The 19612-nt window shown below is 39.4% G+C and overlaps 1 protein-coding gene across 3 annotated transcripts in view; it reads left to right on the top strand.

Annotated features, from left to right (window-relative positions):
• LAMA4 (laminin subunit alpha 4) overlaps positions 1-19612 on the top strand; it is a 211375-nt gene that overhangs the window by 58684 nt on the left and 133079 nt on the right. For all 3 annotated transcript variants that reach the window (XM_073219431.1, XM_073219430.1, XM_073219429.1), the window contains 3 exons: positions 1022-1146; positions 5811-5891; positions 18263-18477. In XM_073219431.1, the coding sequence (XP_073075532.1) occupies positions 1022-1146; positions 5811-5891; positions 18263-18477 (421 nt within the window). The remainder of the gene's footprint in view (positions 1-1021; positions 1147-5810; positions 5892-18262; positions 18478-19612) is intronic.

The raw sequence follows: 19612 nt of genomic DNA, 5'->3' as shown, positions 1-19612 counted from the left end.
GATTTTTCAAACAGGAGGGTGCCTCTTCAGTGGCATGCTAATTCTAAGAGAATAATTTTTCACTGAAAACCCTATTCAATTGTTATCCTACCAGTGAATGTAAAGTTGAAAATATCATAGCAGTAATCCATTCTTGTGTACCTCAGTCCAGGACAGTTGCAGAAAACTATCAGAATACTAGTATCATTGGCTCTCATAGAAGAAACTAACACCCAGCTCATCACTGCTGAGCACATGCTGCAGTCAACTTGATGGCATACAGATGCTGAAGGCACAATGTAGGAGAGGAGCTGGGAAGCTGGGAGCAAACACTAATGTGGGTAGTGGAAGGAAGGGAGCGTCAGGGAGAAATTCCTGGAGGTTTCAAAGCCTGGTACGGACCTTAAAAGGTCACCAGGCATTACGGGCAGAACAATCAGCTTGTTCTGTGCTTTTCGTCCAGTTATACTTATCACAAATGAAAAAAATCATACAAGTAATCCTGCTTACTATTTCTTGTATGTCACTATTCAAGATACCAATCCATTTGTAGAATATTAGTTATCTACCTCCTACTCCATTTATGCTTCAATCTGACACATTTTGTTCTTCCAAGCCCATAAACCCTTAAATTGTTTTCATTGTCATGGGTAAGCACCAGAGGGATTTTATTTTTCATTTCATATTCATTCCAAGTCCATACACTGATGCTTCTAAAACATCCATAGTTTGGTCATTTTGATTATCATTCTGAACTGAAATGAATAACTGATGAATAATCCTCTCTTCACAGAAACTATGAAAAGCACCCCTAAGCTCTAGCATACACACTGGAGTCCAGGATGAGGTCATCCTCCACTGTGCATATTTTCTAACGTTGACTGGGGCCAGCATGGCTCCTTCATGCTGACCAGTACTGGCCATACCACCTGTTCTGTCAGGCTTAAAACCTCTTTGCTTGAAGTATAGCTCTTTTCTCATATTTGCTGTGTATAAAATTTCTTTTATGTCCTTGTCAATTTTCCTTTCTTTTGTCTCATAGCACTGCCAGAAGAATACAACAGGAGAGCACTGTGAGAAATGTCAGGATGGTTATATTGGAGATTCCATCAGGGGAGCACCCCGGTTCTGCCAGCCGTGCCCCTGTCCCCTGCCCCACCTAGCCAAGTAAGTCCCGAAGGAAGATAGTCTCTTCTATTGCTTATCCCTTTATTTATTCCAGAGTTCTAAGGTTTTTCTACCGTCAAAACTGAGTACCTTAAGTTGAGATGAAACTGGGAAAGATATAGGAAAGGTCTCTAGCCTAAATATACTTTTAGGGAACTCTTGCAGTAGGCGATGACTCTGTTCCCTAAATATTAGGGTGCATCATAAGGTCAATGAAGTCTCCCAAATTTTATAAGCAAGGCTAGTCTCATCTTTTCTTGGCTACCCCTTGACCTAGAGAGATTCTCCTTTTTTTTTTCACTGTTGGTAATGCCAGCAGACTCATTATAATCCAGTATTTTCAATAGTAGTATTTCTTCTGACCCTCACAGAGGGCATTTCCCTACCTGTGGCAGCCAACTAGACTTTTCAGTCAGAATTAGAACACAGATAACACAATACATACTTTAGGCTGTTCAACTCATAGATTTCCAAGAAAACTGACACAACCGCCACCCCCACATCCCCTACCATGAAGTAAAAAATCTGTGTATAACTTTCAAATCCCCCAAAACTTAACTATTAATAGCCTACTGTTGATCAGAAGCCTTAACAACAATATAAACAGTTGATTAACACATATTTTGTATGCTATATGTATTATATACTGTATTCTTACAATAAAACTAGAAAAGTATTATTAAGAAAATTAAAAGGAACAGAAAATACATTTACAGTAGTACTTCACAGTACTTATTGAAAAGAATCTTCATGTAAGTGCGCCCACAACTTGTATTGTTCAAGGGATCAACTGTATATACTTGTTATTAAACTACAAGTGGAAAGAGGAATGAACCTAACTTCATATTCCTGCTTTGGAACATAATAGCTGTGTGATCTCAGACAAGGTATTTTCTCTCCACATCTCGCTTTTCATGGAATTTGGGGTCAAGGATTCTAGATCCAGATCTTGGACTTATTCATTGATTCCTGTACCATCTCTAGATCTCAGTTTTTTCTTGAGTTAGTATAAGGATCTGCACCATAGGGTTGGATTGGGATGCGATGTGTGTAGGGTTGATGCCCTACACATAGAAAGGTGTACAGTAGATGTTGGCTTTATTGAATGCATATTTCTATTTTTCTAGCACTTATATTTTGTTTACTCTGTGTCAGACACTATTTTAAGTGTTTGGATGTAATATTTTGTTGACAGATGTTGTAAAGACTAAATTAAGTAATGTATATAAAATAACTTCAAAAAGACCTGCTATCTGCTCCCCCGCCACACACACACACACACACACACACACACCACTTTCTTTTACTGCAAAGAGAAGAGAAAAGGTGACAACCAAATCTCCCCCAAATTTTTTTTCTTAATTGATCACCAATAACCGTCAACATTTCACCTAAGAGCTTGTAATTTGTTCAAATCTCTGGTGAGTTGGACAGTCAGTGAAGAAGTAAGATGTTTTACAGCCTCATCTTTCTTTAGGAACCATTAAATTGCCTCAACCCTTGTTTTGTGATTTTTCATGTCCAATAATGTGTGAAAATTGGTGGTGCCAAAAGTGAGCATCGAAAACTCAAACATTGAATGTTCTGTTATTTTTCACTCAAGTGTGTCCTGATTTATGAGCTCCCTTGGTCTCATAGAAGTATATTCTTTAATTATTCATTAATATTCTGCTCTCAAACATTAGTTTAACCATATCTGATGAGGTGTGCTGCATGACTTTCTCTGGCCGTGATAGAGTTCTTTTGTTAAATATATTTACCTCCAACTTTCTAATAATAGGTATCATTTATTCTCTGATATACACAACGATGCTATGTAGCATCATTGGCTTAAAACAGGTTTATAAGCTTTGAACTGCAGCTGCCTTAGAAACTAACAGATGAATTAGAAAGGCAATCCCTAATGTTTCTTTCTAAATTGTATTGTCCGAGTTTTATACTTTTTGCTCCATTCATATGACAAGACTTTCTTACCTAAATTATGTTTTGAGATATGAGACTTTTGGAAGACCATTCTATAGACTGAAAATAAAACCAACAAATATTTATCAAGCTCTTATTATGTGCCGGCATATATACTAGTCTCTGATCACAGCAGTGAATAAAATAGTCAAAAAGTCCCATCTCCATCAAAATGGTCAAAGTACAGCAGCATTTTGAGTCTCCTAAAGCAAATGAGCTCATACCTTTTGAGCCAGATTATCCAGTATTTTGATTGATCAGGAAGCTCTTCTGAAGGTGTTAACTTTTTCAAATAATTGAGCAGAAACTTGCCAATTGGGTAATGAGCATCCTGTATTAAAAGAGGAATCAGTTGTCATAGGCACCAAGAAATACTATCTCCACCCATGTTTTTACTCTGTGGGTGAGCAGGTCCAGGTTCAAAAGAGCAATTGAAGGTCTTAGGGAATGTGCTCTGCAGTTAGGTACATATTCACAGATATGAAAACTGAAGTATAGACTTGTGGCTGAAAACTAACACTAAAGCAAAAATATACCACCGATAAGAACATCATATGGAAGTGTGGAGGAGTTAGGAAGGGTGCGAGACAATAGTTTTTGCTTTCTCTGTAATGACCATAGTTCTACTTCTTTAATACCCTGGGGGGAATATTGGCTACAAAAAGGGGGTTGGGAAAGAGACTATTGTCACAGAACAGTACAAATTTGTCTGGATCTTATAAAGTTCTAGCCTTTTAATATGGCCTTATTATTGACTTAGTTAATTTCAAATACTAATCAAATATCTTATCAAAACTCAACTGCCCATTGCCTTTACCAGTTTTTTAAATTCATACTGCCACTTTCTATAAAAATTAAAGGGTCAGGATTTTTATTTGAGCTCAGAAAGGCACCTAGTATGAAATCCAAATTACACTTTGAAAGATCTTCTACTTGAGCCTATAGACCAGGATTTGGATTTCCAGTTACAATAGCCACATGAGAAAGCAGGAAAATAATGCCTGAGGGAGGTAAGCAAACAAACCGTGCTGAGTCTGTTTTTCTTCAGGTTCCATGAGGTTTTAGAAGAGCAAGGGCTTCCCTTCCACTGGGAGAGGGCGCTGTGGTTGTTCATATGGACTAAGAAAGGCACAGTGTTTTCATTTCCCTAACCCAAAATAGGCTTTATCCTAAGACAAATACAATTAATGCTGGTGAGAAGCAAAAAAGGACCCTCAATGGCTGCTACTGTCTCTAAGTCCCCCTCCACTGAGACCAATGGCCACACTCATTCCCTGGGTCCATTTGCACAGAGTTCATTTATTTATTTTGGGGTTGGCCAGACATCCTCTATGTCTACTAGTAATTATGGTAATCCCTCCAATTAGAAAATATCATCTGTTTGAAAAAGCAGGACATTAGCTCAAGGCAGACAATTCCAGATGAACCGGCAGATGTTGTAGGCCTTGAAGCCGTGGGGCTCCAGGGGGAGCGTCTTCAAAGAAACGGACATGAGGGTTTGTTCATCTTCGGGACTCTTAATTTACAGGGTTTTTTTTTAAGTAGACTAAAGAATAAGAACTGGGAAAATAAAGAGTTAAGACCAAAGAAATGTAATTTCACTGGACTGATTTTAGCCAAACTGTTAGAGACAATAAATTGTGAGGACTGCCTTTCACTGAGAAGCCCACATTGTTTTCTAACTGATTTTATAAACATCTTCAAACAAAGCAAACACATCCATTTGCTTTCCTACAATGCCTGTTAGGGTAAAATTGTTGATACAGGCAGGAATGTGAGAACAGCAGGTCACACTCCATTGATTGTACAGTACCTTAGCCAAAACTAATTTGGAAGTCTTTAATATTTTTTCACACTCCTTTCATATGGATGGATTCATGTGTCAGTGTAGAATTTTCCAAATGTGTGGAGGTAATATTGTGTTTCCTCTGCCTTAGTAATTAAGGTAGTTATTATTTGAAACAATATTTTATTACTTTTCTATCCTGTGTCCTAATTTTTATTATTTAAAAAATAATAGCCATGAGAGGGGCCCATAGACTAGAATCATTTTGCTGTGGGTTCCATTTCTTACCTGAGTATTTGCTTTGTGACTGTTCAACTGATTCAGTCTCTCCACTCTTTATTCTCAATCTTCAAGGTACATAAGAAAGAAATTAAGGTTCAGTGGAGATTATATAGTTTAGAATGGATTCATGACCTTGAAAAGTGGAAGGAATCTACTACAGAAAGAAAAGGGAAACTTTCAAATGGGTATGCAGAAAGTAGGAGGAAAAAGAGGAAATTCTCCTATAAATCTAAAATCACAGGCAAAATTTGATTAAGTCTGTCTTTGAAATATGTGTTTTAACTTACATATAATATGTGTGTGTGTGTGTGTGTGTGTGTGTGTGTGTGTGTGTGTGTGTGTGTGTGTGTAGCTTTGATGTTCTGTAAATTCTCACTGCTTCAAGTAAAAATAATGAAAAAACTCTATGGAAAAATAAGTAATGTGGACCTGGGAAATGGTCTTACCAGTGGACTCGCATTTTCTGTCTGAGCAGACTGGTCTAAACTTTCCTGAAAGGAAGATTTAATTTAAATAAAGCAAGCACCTATTAGAACTTGACTTAGGACCAAGGTAGAGATGATCTAATCAAAAGTTAAGACAGTCTCTTCAGTAATGTATGAAATTAACTTCTAATATTCTCTTACAATTCTAGTTTTGCAGAATCCTGCTATAGAAAAAATGGAGCTGTTCGCTGTGTTTGTAAAGAAAACTATGCTGGACCTAACTGTGAAAGGTAGGCTAATAAAATTCACTGTTTTCTGTGTAGGTCAAAGGAGACTTTCTGTTTCTTGCTTTCACTGTGTTCCCATTCAGTAGGTCTCAAGAGGAGAGAGTGGGGGAGTTGCACATTTCAGAACCCTTGGGGAGCTTTCCCAAATCCCATGCCCCAGATACAGCAATAACAATATGCTCCCTAAGGGCCACATATCAGGATAAATGGACAGGGAAAAGGGAAAATGAATATGTGTATTTTGAAAAGATTCTCTAGATAGTTTTGGTAACACTCCTCTCTCTCTCAATCTCGAGAACCAGTGGTGTAATTCATATAAAGAGAGTGAGGCTTCCTTAGTTAAAAAACAAAAGAAGTGAATCCTATATTAGTCAACAGAGCAACACACTGAGAAAAAGATGAACCTATTATTTAGTCTATTCTTTACACAATCCCCTCCCCTGAAAAGTAAACAAATTCCATGAGAGTTTGGATTCTCTAAATTCCTGCCTGGCATTTACACCCAACACTCTATTTTAAGTTGTTCTGGGCTTTACTCAAATAAGAAAGGCTTTGGCAACTGAGGATGCAAAGCTTCCCACTGAATGATTTCCTGGCAAGACATTTCCCATTCTCCCCACCTGTCAGCTGCTCACAGTTTTGTAAGACAAAATGGCTTTTGCCAAGAGTCTCACAGAAAGGTCATCTTATTTTTAACGTAAGTGTCATTAACACTGGCCTCAGCTCATCATTGTGTTTAGGCAGCAGAATAAAGACATGCAGGGAAGGTCCAGGGGAACCCCATCAAACTTCTGGTCCAACACTTGTGGCCTGCTCATGTTACAAGAGTATACTCAGCACTGCTCAGAGTGTGGCTCGCCAACTCAGCATGGGGCTCAACAGGCAAACCTTATATCATAAGCCATCTCATTTCCAATGAAAACAACCTTCATTTCTCAAAGAGTAGCTCTGAGACTCTAAAAAGTCATAGTGTCTATGGTACAGAGAAAATCTCTATACTTTGAGAGCATTGCTGTTACGATTATATATTAAATGTACAAAATGTCGCTTATTCTTTTACTAAGTAGTTGTGGAATTTTTCCCTTTTTTGCTATAAGGGAAGAAGGATCGTGAAAGCTGAAGGCAATATGAATTTCCTCTTTTAGGAGGGACAGATGAGATGATCAGATTACTAGGGTTAATTAACATTTGTGACACACACATTCTGTGTTTCCTTATTTGGGGACCCAGGAATAAGGAACCTAATTTATTGATTTTCTGGCTCACTGGGAGCCTAAAGGGATTAATAATCAGCCAGGGTTGGAGTTTTTTCTCCTTAGTGTCTGAGGTTAAAGTCCATTTAGTTTGATAAGGCTTGAGCAGTATCACCAGTACATGGGCATTCAGAGCTCCTGGGTGGAAAATTAGTGGCTCTACATAGAGCCCTGCTGACCAAAAGCAGGGCCTCCCAGAAGTGAGGTAATCTCTGTCCCTGGGGATTCAGTCCTGCAGAATCACACAGGAGGGCAGATAAGGGTTCTGTCAGTGACAGCGGGGGCCCTGGCACAGACATGGGATTGTAGATGATAAATCTAGCCCAACTTGGAGGCTCCTGGGCCCTGCCATTGTCCAGGAAGCCTTGGCCAGATCTGGTGCTAATCCTGAATGCAGAATGGCAGTATCAAGGAGAAAGCAACAGTTTGGGAGGTGAAAGTAGTATTGAGGCCTGGCTGAGTTCATATCTCAGCACTAGTCCTTTTTGAGCCTGCAGTGCAAGTTATTTGACCTCTGAGTGCCAATTTTCACATGTCCAGTGGAGAAAATGAAAATATCCACCTCACAGGACTACTGTGAGGTGCTGCTATGGAATGTATAGTATGGCACCTGCACTTAAGAAATGTTCAATAAACATTCCCTGTTGACAGTGTGAGTCATTGTGCAGTTTCCTCCACAGGCATAATGTGTGCCTGGGACATGCTGCCTCATTTCTCCAAATCTCAGTTTCCTTAGGAATTGTGGTTTTGAACTAAATAGAGCCCTTTTCTATTGTTCCCTGTGTCCTCCTTGCTTACATCCCTATTTCTCAACCTCATAACCACTCTGAGAGGAGGTCACATTTTATCATTTTGCAAATGAGGAAATTGAGGCTAAGGGAGGTGATGGGATTTGTCTGAAGTCACATCACTGCTAAATGGAAGGACCAGGATTTGCAGTTTAGCTTAAAATTCTTGATTATTGCCCTGTTCCCATATTACTTTCCCCAAATGTCTTCCTAAGCTTCTTCTATTTTAAACTTTAGCAATTATTGAACTAAATGAGTCTCTGATAGAGAAAAAAAATTCAATCCATTACTAGATTCCCTTTGACAGGAGGCTGTATCTACAAAGGTGCTGGAACTAAGTGTCCCTTTTCAGGCCCCTCAGTCTGCACCGAGGGAAATGCCTCTGAGCAACTTTCTCTGCTCCATCTCCTTCTCTCTCCTGTCCACCCTTCCTCACACTCTGCTCTTTTAAAGGGAATGGACTGAGGTCTGTTACATTAGAAATTGACCCTGCAACCCAAGGGCCTTTACCTCAAAATGGAAAGGACCACACAAGCAGATCAGTGGAGGGAACAGGAATGCAGGACATCTAAGATACGGTCTTTGTCCTCACTAAAAGTAGAGGCTAGAAGAAGAGAGAAACTGAAAAACATTTATTAAAAGCCAGAAAAAAACAGGAAATGCTAAATAAAAAGACAAGCCAAGGCTCTTCCAGAATGTAGCAGAAGGAGTGATTTCTTTCCCTTGGAGAGAGAGAGCTGGATCATCCAAAAGGAGGTGACCTAAGCTGCTTTGGATTTATGTTTCACCTTAGGACTGAGGGAGTTTCTGTTGTGAGTTTTAACAGCCAAGTTACTTAAGTTTTCCCAGTTAAGTGTCCTCTAATCTATGTTTTCAATGTATTTGTGAACTTGAATCTCTTCATATCTTTTCAAATTATGAGGCTGATTTGTTTGGGAATCTATTTCAAACAAAAATGAAAATTAGTCCAATCTAAGAGCACTCTAGTTTCTGTACTTAGGGGTCATCTAATCAAAGGGTGTGTTTCAAATCTGACTATGTATATGTGTGTCCTGGAGACCACTGGATTCCTGAGCCCTCCCCAAATCCCTTCCATGCCCCAGTGAAGAAGAACCTCTAGGATTAAGACATGGGACCTTTATTTTGATTCCCCAGTGGGTTTTCATGCCAGTCCTCTCCCTGCCTTGTCTCCTACTGCTCTACTTCAACCTTCATTGCCACAGAATATAAAACAGTGTTTCTCAAACTGTGGCTTAAGAATCACTGGAAACATTCTTAGAGGAAACGTTCTCAGAAATATTCATGGAGCTTTATGGGTTCTCAGTATCTTCTTGATTTTGTGTTTAGTTTCAATGGAAAACTTGAGAAAGAAAATTAACAGATTGACAGATGTTCTGGAATTTCTGTAATACCACTTGATAATAAAAGGAGATCTGCCTCAGAGTTGAGGAGAAAATAACGACACACATTACAGACAATTTGGAGGCTGATGTGATTCATGTTAAAGCAAGCTGAACCTTCACACAACACTTGACAGGATGTGTGCACTGAATTTAGGCAATCCTCTAACATATCATGTTGCAGTTGGCCATTCAATCACAACACAACAATCCATTGTCTTGAATTAACACAGTTAATTTGAATTCGGAAAATTTATTTTGGTTTTCAAGGTGTATAAAAGCCATGGACATAGGGAGTTTCCAATTAGTTTTATGTTGGAAATATTTAAAGATTTAAATATAAGATAAATGAACACAAAAGAGATAGGCAATGAAAATGTTTTTTTCCTTTCATAGGAATTCACACTACATACAAGTTTGAGAAAGAATGGTCTAAAGCATAAAACATGAACATCTTACTGTACCATGTAAAACAGCTCAAGTGCATTTGTGTTCACACAGAGTCCACATTTCTTAGCCTGCTCTGGCCCCTGCCTGGCTCTTTCCCAATGTCCTTCTCCCAACTCATAATTTAAATTCTATATGCTGGACCTGCCACTCCCCAATCTACCAGATCATCTCTAAAGCTAACCACATTGTTAATGCCTTTAAATGTTCATGATGATGATGACAATTATCATTATGTGCCAGGCACCTGTTGTAAGCAACTTACATACAATGATGCATTTAAGCCTCAAAAAAAAATATCCTATGAGAAGCCATTTTCATCCTTCTTAAAGAAAAAGAAAGTGAGACATGGAGGTTAAGCAACTTGTTCAAAATCACACATTAGTTTTTAAAATCTCTATTAAACTATGAGCTTCTCAACAGAAGTAGCATCTAAGTCATTTCTCTATCCACTCTTCCCAGTCATCATATCTGGTGTGTGGTAGGCACTCGGTTATATTTGTTTGAGTAATACTTTCTTTTTTAACCAATAAACAATGACACTTTTAGTTTACCCTCAAAAGGATATCTTGTAGTGATGAGAGTCAGCCATTTCTTGCCCCATTTGACCCCCACTTCCCACCCCATGCCAGGAAAATGCAGGCAGATGGCCCAGATATGAGTGAGTCTTGTCACCACCCTCTGAATAGAAGTTGAAAATGAAAGTTGTTCTTCTGATGAAAATAATTGTAAATTGCACAAGCTTTGTAGGCAGGAATTTTGCAGTTCTCATTCTCATCCCAGTGTGGCTGTCCCTCTTCTCCCAAGTAGAACCTTTTAAAGATGAGGAGCCTGACATCCAGAGCCATGAGAAGACTTAATCTAAAGCTAGAAATAAGATTATGAAAGAAATAAAATAGGACCATGCTACTGGACACCAGGTCTACAGTGCTAACTCTAAATCCAACTACTGGTCCTTTTGTATCCTTTTTACTCAGTTTTTGAGGGCAGAAATTGGTAGCATTTGATTAATCACTTGTTATAGTCATTAAAAGATTAATTAGTTAATTAATTAATTCCAGACTTGTGGAGTGGAAAGAGCATTAAATGTGGAGTCCAATAACAGGTTTGAGCCTTGTAGCAATAAACAAACCCTATGGCTTCTTTATGCTCTAGTTCTTTTTTTATTAGCATAGGGGGCTATGGGGTGCTATGATTCAGAAGCCTTTGCATGCTCATTCTATAAAATCTATAGGGTTGATGTGTGGACTATAACTTCAGAGTTGCCTGTGAACCTACCACTAAAAGCTCTCCTTAAAATTCAAAGTAAGAGGAGGAGCCAAGATGGTGGCATGAGTAGGGCAGCAGAAATCTCCTCCCAAAACCATATATATTTTTGAAAATACAACTACTCCCAACAGAGAGACCAGAAAATACAGTACAACAGCCAGACTACATCTACATCTGCAAGAACTCAGCATCTCAGGAAGGGGATAAGATACAAAGACGTGACATGGGACGTGAGCACTCCCCCCACCCCAGCTCACTGGTGGGAGGAAAGGAGTCAGAGTGGGGAGGGCGTGGAAGCACAGGACTGCTAAATAACCAGCCCTAGAAATCTGCACTGGGAACACAGACACACATTGTATGGTGTACTGGATATTAGAGAAATGGAAATGTAAAAGCTGCGAGCAGGTCCCCACAGCCAGCTCCCTGGGACAAAAGAAAAGAGAATGCTTTTTGAAAGTCTTAAAGGGACAGGGGCTTAAGAGCTGGATGGAATCGTCTCAGCACACTCAGCCTATCAGGCAGGGAATCCTAAGGAACTTCAGGCACCCTAATCCCCTGGGTGGCAACTCAGTTTTGAAGCCCTTCATGGCAATAAGCAGCCTGCCATTTAAGACCCCCAGCTGGTGCTGTCCTGCCACAGTGGTCAAGCAGCTGAGAGCGGCCCGGCCAAGGGCAAACACCCAGAGTGTCCTCCCCAGCATGCTACCCGGGCCAGACCCAGAGGCTGCCGCTGGCATGAAGATGCCTGGCACAGACAGAGGAGGCTGGAGCAAGGTGTGAAGGGGTGCCATTATAGCAGGAGAGCACACCTGGTGCACCTGCCATGCCCTGCAGGGCTCTGGGCTACCCCAAGGGCTGCCTCGCCATGGAAGCTCAGGGTATTAACCCGGAGGCTGCTCCCGGTATGCAGGTAACCGAAAAAGGGAGTGGAGAAGGACAAGGTGACCAGCAGGCAGGAAGGGACTTTGTTCTCCCAGCAGACATACGTACCACCTGCCTACAACTACCTCTATCACCATGAAAAGGCAGAAGAATTTTGTCCAGTCAAGAACCAGCCAGACATCCCCCAAGAGAAGGCCTGAGGAGATAGATATAACCAATCTTCCTGAAAAAGAATTCAGAATAAAGGTCATAACCATGCTGATGGGCCTGCAGAGAAATAGGCAAGAGCTAAGGGATGAAGTCAGGAGGGAAATTACAGAAACAAAACAATCTCTGGAAGGACTTAAGAGCAGAATGGATGAGGTGCAAGAGACTGTTAATGGAATAGAAATCAGAGAACAGGAATATAGAGAAGCTGAGGCAGAGAGAGATAAAAGGATCTCCAGGAATGAAAGAATATTAAGAGAACAGTGTGACCAATCCAAATGGAGCAATATTCTCATTATAGGGGTACCAGAAGAAGAAGAGAGAGAAAAAGGAACAGAACATGCTTTTGAAGAAATAATTCCTGAAAACTTCCCAAAACTGGGGGAGGAAATAGTCTCTCAAACCATGGAAGCCCACAGACCTCCCAACACAAGGGACCCAAGGAGGACAACACCAAGACATACAATAATTAAAATGGCAAAGATCAAAGATAAGGACAGAGTATTAAAGGCAGCCAGACAGAGAAAAAAGATCACCAACAAAGGAAAACCCATCAAACTTCTCAACAGAAAGCTTACAGGGCAGAAGAAAATGGCATGATATATTTAACAGAAGGGCCTTGAGTCAAGAACACTGTATTCAGCACAATTATTATTTAAATATGAAGGAGGGATTAAGAAATTCCCAGACAAGCAAAAGTTGAGGGTATCTGCCACACAAAAACCACTTTTACAGGGTATTTTAAAGGGACTCCTCTAGGTGGAAGCACTCCTAAGGCTAAATAGATGTCACCAGAGAAAATAAGATCACACCAAACAAAGCAGACCAACCAAATACTAACCAAAGGCAAAAAATAAAATCAACTATTCACAAAAATCAACTGTTTCACAATCAAAGGAAACAAAAAAAGAGTACAGAATAAAACACCGAACAGATAAAGAATGGAGAAGGAGGAATAAGAAGGGAGAGAAATAAAGAATCATCACACTGTGCTTATAAAAGCTTAATAAGCAAGTTAAGTAAGATGGTTAGATTGTAAAGAAGCTACCCTTGAACCTTTGGTAACTATGAATCTAAAGCCTGCAAAGGCAATAAGTACATATCTTTCAATAAGCACCTTAAATGTAAATGGACTGAATGCACCAATCAAAAGACACAGAACAACAGAATGGATAAAAAAACAACACCCATCAATATGCTGCTTACAAGAGACTCACCTCAAACCCAAAGACATATGAATAAAAGTGAAGGGATGGAAAAAGATATTTCATGCAAACAATAGGGAGAAAAAAGCAGGTGTTACAGTACTTGTATCAGACAAAATAGACTTCAAAACAAAGAAAGTAACAAGAGATAAAGTGAAACAAATACTAACAGAATTAAAAGAGGAAATAGAATGCAATGCATTCATTTTAGGAGACTTCAACACAACAATCACTCCAAAGGAGAGATCACCAGACAGAAATAAGTAAGGACACAGAGGCACTGAACAACACACTAGAACAGATGGACCTAACAGAAATCTACACCCAAAAGTAGCAGGATACACATTTTTCTCAAGTGCACATAGAATATTTTTCAGAATAGACAACATACTAGGCCACAAAAAGAGCCTCAATAAATTAAAAAAGATTGAATTCTATGAAACAACTTGTCAGACCACAAAGGTATAAAACTAGAAATAAATTGTACAAAGAAAACAAAAAGGCTCATAAACACATGGAGGGTTAACACCATGCTTCTAAATAACCAATGGATCAATGACCACATTAAAATGGAGATAAAGCAATATATGGAGACAAATGACAGCAACAACACAAAGCCACAACTTCTGTGGGACACAGCGAAGGCAGTTCTAAGAGGAAAGTATATAGCAATCCAGGCCTATTTGAAGAAGGAAGAACAATCCCAAATGAATAGCCTAAAGTCACCATTATTAAAACTGAGAAAAGAACAAATGAGGCCAAAAGTGAGCAGAAGGAGAGACATAATAAAGATCAGAGAAGAAATAAATAAAATTGAGAAGAATAAAACAATAGAAAAAATCAATGAAACCAAGAGCTGGTTCTTTGAGAAAATAAACAAAATAGGTAAGCCTCTAGCTAGACTTACTAAGAGAAAAACAGAAACTACACACATAAACAGAGTCAGAAATGAGAAAGGAAAATCATGATGGACCCCAAAAAGATACAAAGAATTATTAGAGAATCTAACAAGCTGGAACACCTAGAAGAAATGGAGAACTTTCTAGAAAAATACAACCTCCCAAGACTGACCAAGGAAGAAACACAAAATCTAAACAGACCGATTACCAGCAACGAAATTGAAACGGTAATCAAAAGAATACCAAGAACAAAAACCCCGGGCCAGATGGATTCACCACTGAATTTTATCAGACATATAGAGAAGACATAATACCCATTCTTCTTAAAGTTTTCCAAAAAATAGAAGAGGAGGGAATACTTTCAAATTCATTCTATGAAGCCAGCATCACCCTAATACCAAAACCAGGCAAAAACCCCACCAAGCAAGAAAATTACAGACCAATATCCCTCATGAACATAGACGCAAAAATACTCAACAAAATATTAGCAAACCGAATTCAAAAATACATCAAGAGGATCATACCCCATGATAAACTGGGATTCATCTCAGGAATGCGAGGATGGTACAACATTTGAAAATCCATCATCATCCATCACATCAACAAAAAGGACAAATATCACATGATCATCTCTGTAGATACTGAAAAAGCATTCAACAAAATTCAACATCCATTCATGATAAAAACTATCAACAAAATGGGTATAGAGGGCAAGTACCCCCACATAATATAGGCCATATATGACAAAACCACAGCCAACATTATACTTAACAGCGAGAAGCTGAAAGCTTTTCCTCTAAGATCAGGAACAAGACAGGATGCCCATTCTCCCCACTGTTATTCAACATAGTACTGGAAATCCTAGCCATGGCAATCAGACAACACAAAGAAATACAAGGATTCCAGATTGGCACAAAAGAAATCAAACTGTCTCTATTTGCAGATGACATGATATTGTACATAAAAAACCCTAAAGAATCCACTCCCAAACTATTTGAACTGATATCGGAAGTCAGTAAAGTTGGAGGATACAAGATTAGTACACAGAAATCTGTTGCTTTTCTATACACTAATGATGAACTAGCAGAAAGAGAAATCAGGAAAACAATTCCACTCACAACTGCATGAAAAAGAATAAAACACCTAGGAAAAAACCTAACCAAGGAAGTGAAAAACCTATACCCTGGAAACTACAAGCACTCTTAAGAGAAATTAAAGAGGACACTAACAAATGGAAACACATCCCATGCTCTTGGCTAGGAAGAATTAATATTCTCAAAATGGCCATCCTGCCTAAAGTAATCTACAGATCCAAAGCAATCCCTATCAAAATATCAACAGCATTCTTCAATGAACTGGAACAAATAGATTTAAAATTCATATAGAACCACCAAAGACCCCGAATAGCCAAAGCAATCCTGAAAAGGAAGAATAAAGCAGGGGGGATCTCACTTTCCAACTTCAATCTCTACTACAAACCCACAGTAATTGAGGCAATTTGGTACTGGCACAAGAACAGAGCCACAGACCAGTAGAACAGAATAGAGAATCCAGAGATATTAACCCAAACATATATGGTCAATTAATATATGATAAAGGGCCATGGACATACAGCCTCCTCTACAGCTAGTGTTGGCAAAACTGGACAGCTACATGTAAGAGAATGATACTGGATCATACACAAAAGTAAATTTGAAATGGATGAAAGACCTGAGTGTAAGCCATGAAACCATAAAACTCTTAGAAAAAAACATAGGCAAAAATCTCTTGGACATAAACATCAGTGACTTTTTCATGAACATATCTCCCTGGGCAAGTGAAATAAGCCAGACAGAAAAAGACAGGTATCAAATGATTTCACTCATCTGTGGAGTATAAGAACAAAGAAAAAAACTGAAGGAACAAAACAGCAGCAGATTCACAGAACCCAAGAAGGGACTAACAGTTACCAAAGGGAAAGGGACTTGGGAGGATGGGTGGGAAGGGAGGGATAAGGAAAAAAGGGGGGGGCATTACTATTAGCAGACATAATGTAGGGGGTGTTGCACAGGGAGGGCTGTACAACACAGAGAGGACAAGTATTGATTCTATAGCATCTTACTACACTGATGGACAGTGACTGTAATGGGGTATGTGACTTGGTGATGGTGGGAGTCTAGTAAACATAATGTTCCTCATGTAATTGTAGATTAATGATAGCAAAAAAAAAAGAATAAAGACTGGAAAAATGTATGCAAAATCTTGAACAGAAATTTTGCTAGGGTCTTGAGATTACAAGTGTGATTTTTTTTCATTTCACTATTTTTCAAATGCTCTGAATTATGATTCTCTTACTTTAAATAGATGTGTTTTTTTTTAATGCTGTGTCTTATTATTACTGGCCAGGTTTTCATGATTTCCTTGGGAAGTCCTCCCTTTCTTTCCACTCCCAAGGCCAACACCCCAGCCCAGGCCCTCCTTCCACCACCACACTGGTCTCTGCGTTCCAGCCTTCATTCCACCCTGAACTCTGAAAACAGCACTGGCTTCCATCACTATCACTTTCACTGTGCTCAAAAACCTTAACCAGCTCTCTTTCTTTTTCTCTCATGTTAGAACTTACTCGTGTACCTGACCTTCAATCCCATGATGTTGTGACGGCACATTCTTTCTAGCCACTAAGCATCTTCAGCTCCAGTTCGCCTGGCTTCCACACTAGCTTTGCATCCACAGCAGAGAGGAGGCAATAGGCAGTCAGCAAATAGGTGTACTTTGGCTCATACAGTATTCTTACAAAGTTTGAGCCAAACTTTAAAAACTGAGATTTCACATAAAACTCCAGATTTCAACTGCACGGGGAGGGCTGTGCAACACAGAGAAGACAAGTAGTGATTTTACAGCATCTTACTATGCTGATGGACAGTGACTAATGAGGTATGTGGGGGGGACTTAGTGAAGGGTGGAGTCTAGTGAACATAATGTTCCTCATGTAATTGTAGATTAATGATACCAAAATAAAAAATTAAAAATAAATTAAAAAATAAAAATAAAAAAGGGAAGATCTGGCAATACAGATACTTCATTCCCTCAAGGCTACCATGTGTCAATGGTTGACAGGAGCCAACTAGAAGCTGTGCCTTAGATGAGGCCTGTAATCCCACATCACAGCAGAGCTTCTGCTGGCTCACAGGGCATCTCTGGGAAAAGCAGAGAAATGCATTTCTTCTTCTGTGCAGAGGCAGCCCCACCCAGAGTGCACAGCTTAGCAAGGCCGACAAAGGCTGGATGGATTTCAGTCTCCACCCTCCAACTGGGCTGGCATCTCTCATTAGGGTCCCAGGCAGCAGTACCATAGTTACCAATTATGCCTCCATAACAAATGTAGTTTAGTGCTGAGCCCCGTAGGCTCACTTATCTAAAACTTCCAGGATCATGGCCATCTGGGCTCCAATTCCTTTTTATCCATGCTATCTGCCTCTTCATTCACCTGCACATGGCACGAATGCCTTCCCACAACCTCAAACAGGAGCCCCAGGCTGTACTCTGATTGAATCACTCCTGAGCCAATCTGTTTTGGCCAGAGCAGTGCCAGGCACTAATTGGCTCAGGTTTAGGTTATCTGAACACTTCACTATGACAAAGTGCGTGCTGGTTTATACCAATGTTTCCCAGTAAAGGTATTATCAACATTTTGGCCAGAACAAGTCATAGCTATGTCCTAGTGGCACATCTCACTGCAGCACATTTAGCATATCTGGCGCCACCAATCACATACCAGCAGTGCACCCAAGTCACTGGGATGACCAAAATGGTACCAGATACTCCTGCATCTAGAGGTCTGGCTGAACTGAATGGACTACAATACAGTTTGGAGGGGCAGTTCTTTAAAAATGAAGTCTAGACTTACTAGGAAGATGGAAATGTGGGAATAAATTCTGGTATAGCAATCCACATATATTCACAAAACTTTCTTCTAGTCAGCAAAGAACATGAAAATGAAGAAAAACTATGGCCGCTAAATTTTTAACATATGATTTCCTTTCAGATGTGCTCCTGGTTACTATGGAAACCCTTTGCTGATTGGAAGCACCTGTAAGAAATGTGATTGCAGTGGAAATTCAGATCCCAACCTGATCTTTGAAGATTGTAATGAAGTCACTGGCCAGTGTAGGAATTGCTTAAGCAACACCACTGGATTTAAATGTGAACGCTGTGCCCCTGGTTTCTATGGGGATGCCAGGATAGCCAAAAACTGTGCAGGTACAGTACTTTAAATCCTAAGTCAGCTACCTGGCCAACACACACTGAAATTAGATGGATTTACCTTGGGGAAATATTACAAAGTAATACAAAAGTACCCCTTGTCACTTTTCCAGAGCAATGATATCCCCAGGAATGTGTATCCCAAACTCTCCAGAGGCAGATATTATTTTCAAGGCTACTAATGTAACCTAGCTCTTGGGTAGAATGAACCAGAAGACATGGATACAAATGGACTTTCACCTTAACATCTTATATTCTTCCAATTTTGATCAAAGAAGTAAATCAGACTTCCATGGATTACTTATCATTGACAAGAATTCTGAATGAAAACTTGCACGGTTCATATCAATTTTGTTATTCTGAAAGCTAAATCCCTCTTCTTAGTTATGTTTGGTAAACTGACATTTAAGTGAAATAGACTGCAAGCCAAGGGTACAGTTTAATCATCCCCCCAATTCCTCAAATTGTCACAATAGGTATTCCAGAGATAGTATAAGAAATCTTTCTGGTTAGACTTCAGTTGGACCGAAGTATACACATTTTGTTCATAATTTATCCAGTCCATTTGCTGCATAAAGTAAAACGCCTCAGAAGTAACGCTAAATTGACTTCCTCTAGGAGTAAAGGAAAGCTGAACGGAATAGTTCTTTCTCTTTTGTGTCTCTGAGAGGGCAGGTATAGAGGCATTGTGCTCCTGTGGCATGCTTCTATCAGAAACCCCCTCCCTGAGACAGATTTCCACCTGAAAAAATTTTAAGAAGTGAAGAGTTGAACATTGAAAAGGAAACATAGATGATCTGCAGAAGTCACAATAAAAGTAAATGTGTCTTCAAAAAAGCGAAGTGCACATAACACTAAATATGACAGAGGAAAGAGGGGAGCCCTGTGTCCAGTCAGACCAAAGAAAGAAAGTAGGCATCAGGAAAGTGTTGGCAAAATCAAAGCCTTAGATGTTGATGTTCTCTGATTGGTAGAATATTTACTAAACTTCTTTTTAAGCTGCATAGATGCAAATCACACTTAGACAAGAAGCTAATGTTAGAAGCAACAGCGTGATCTTGCTGAATTGTTTAATGAATCTACATTTTATGGAACATTAAATAGCTGAAATATATTGTTAAATGTGTGTGTC

Source organism: Manis javanica, chromosome 13 (genome assembly GCF_040802235.1).
Source record: "Manis javanica isolate MJ-LG chromosome 13, MJ_LKY, whole genome shotgun sequence".
Taxonomy (NCBI): Eukaryota; Metazoa; Chordata; class Mammalia; order Pholidota; family Manidae; genus Manis; species Manis javanica.
The sequence above is the reverse complement of the archived record's forward strand: the minus strand, read 5'-3'. Positions and strand labels throughout refer to the sequence as shown.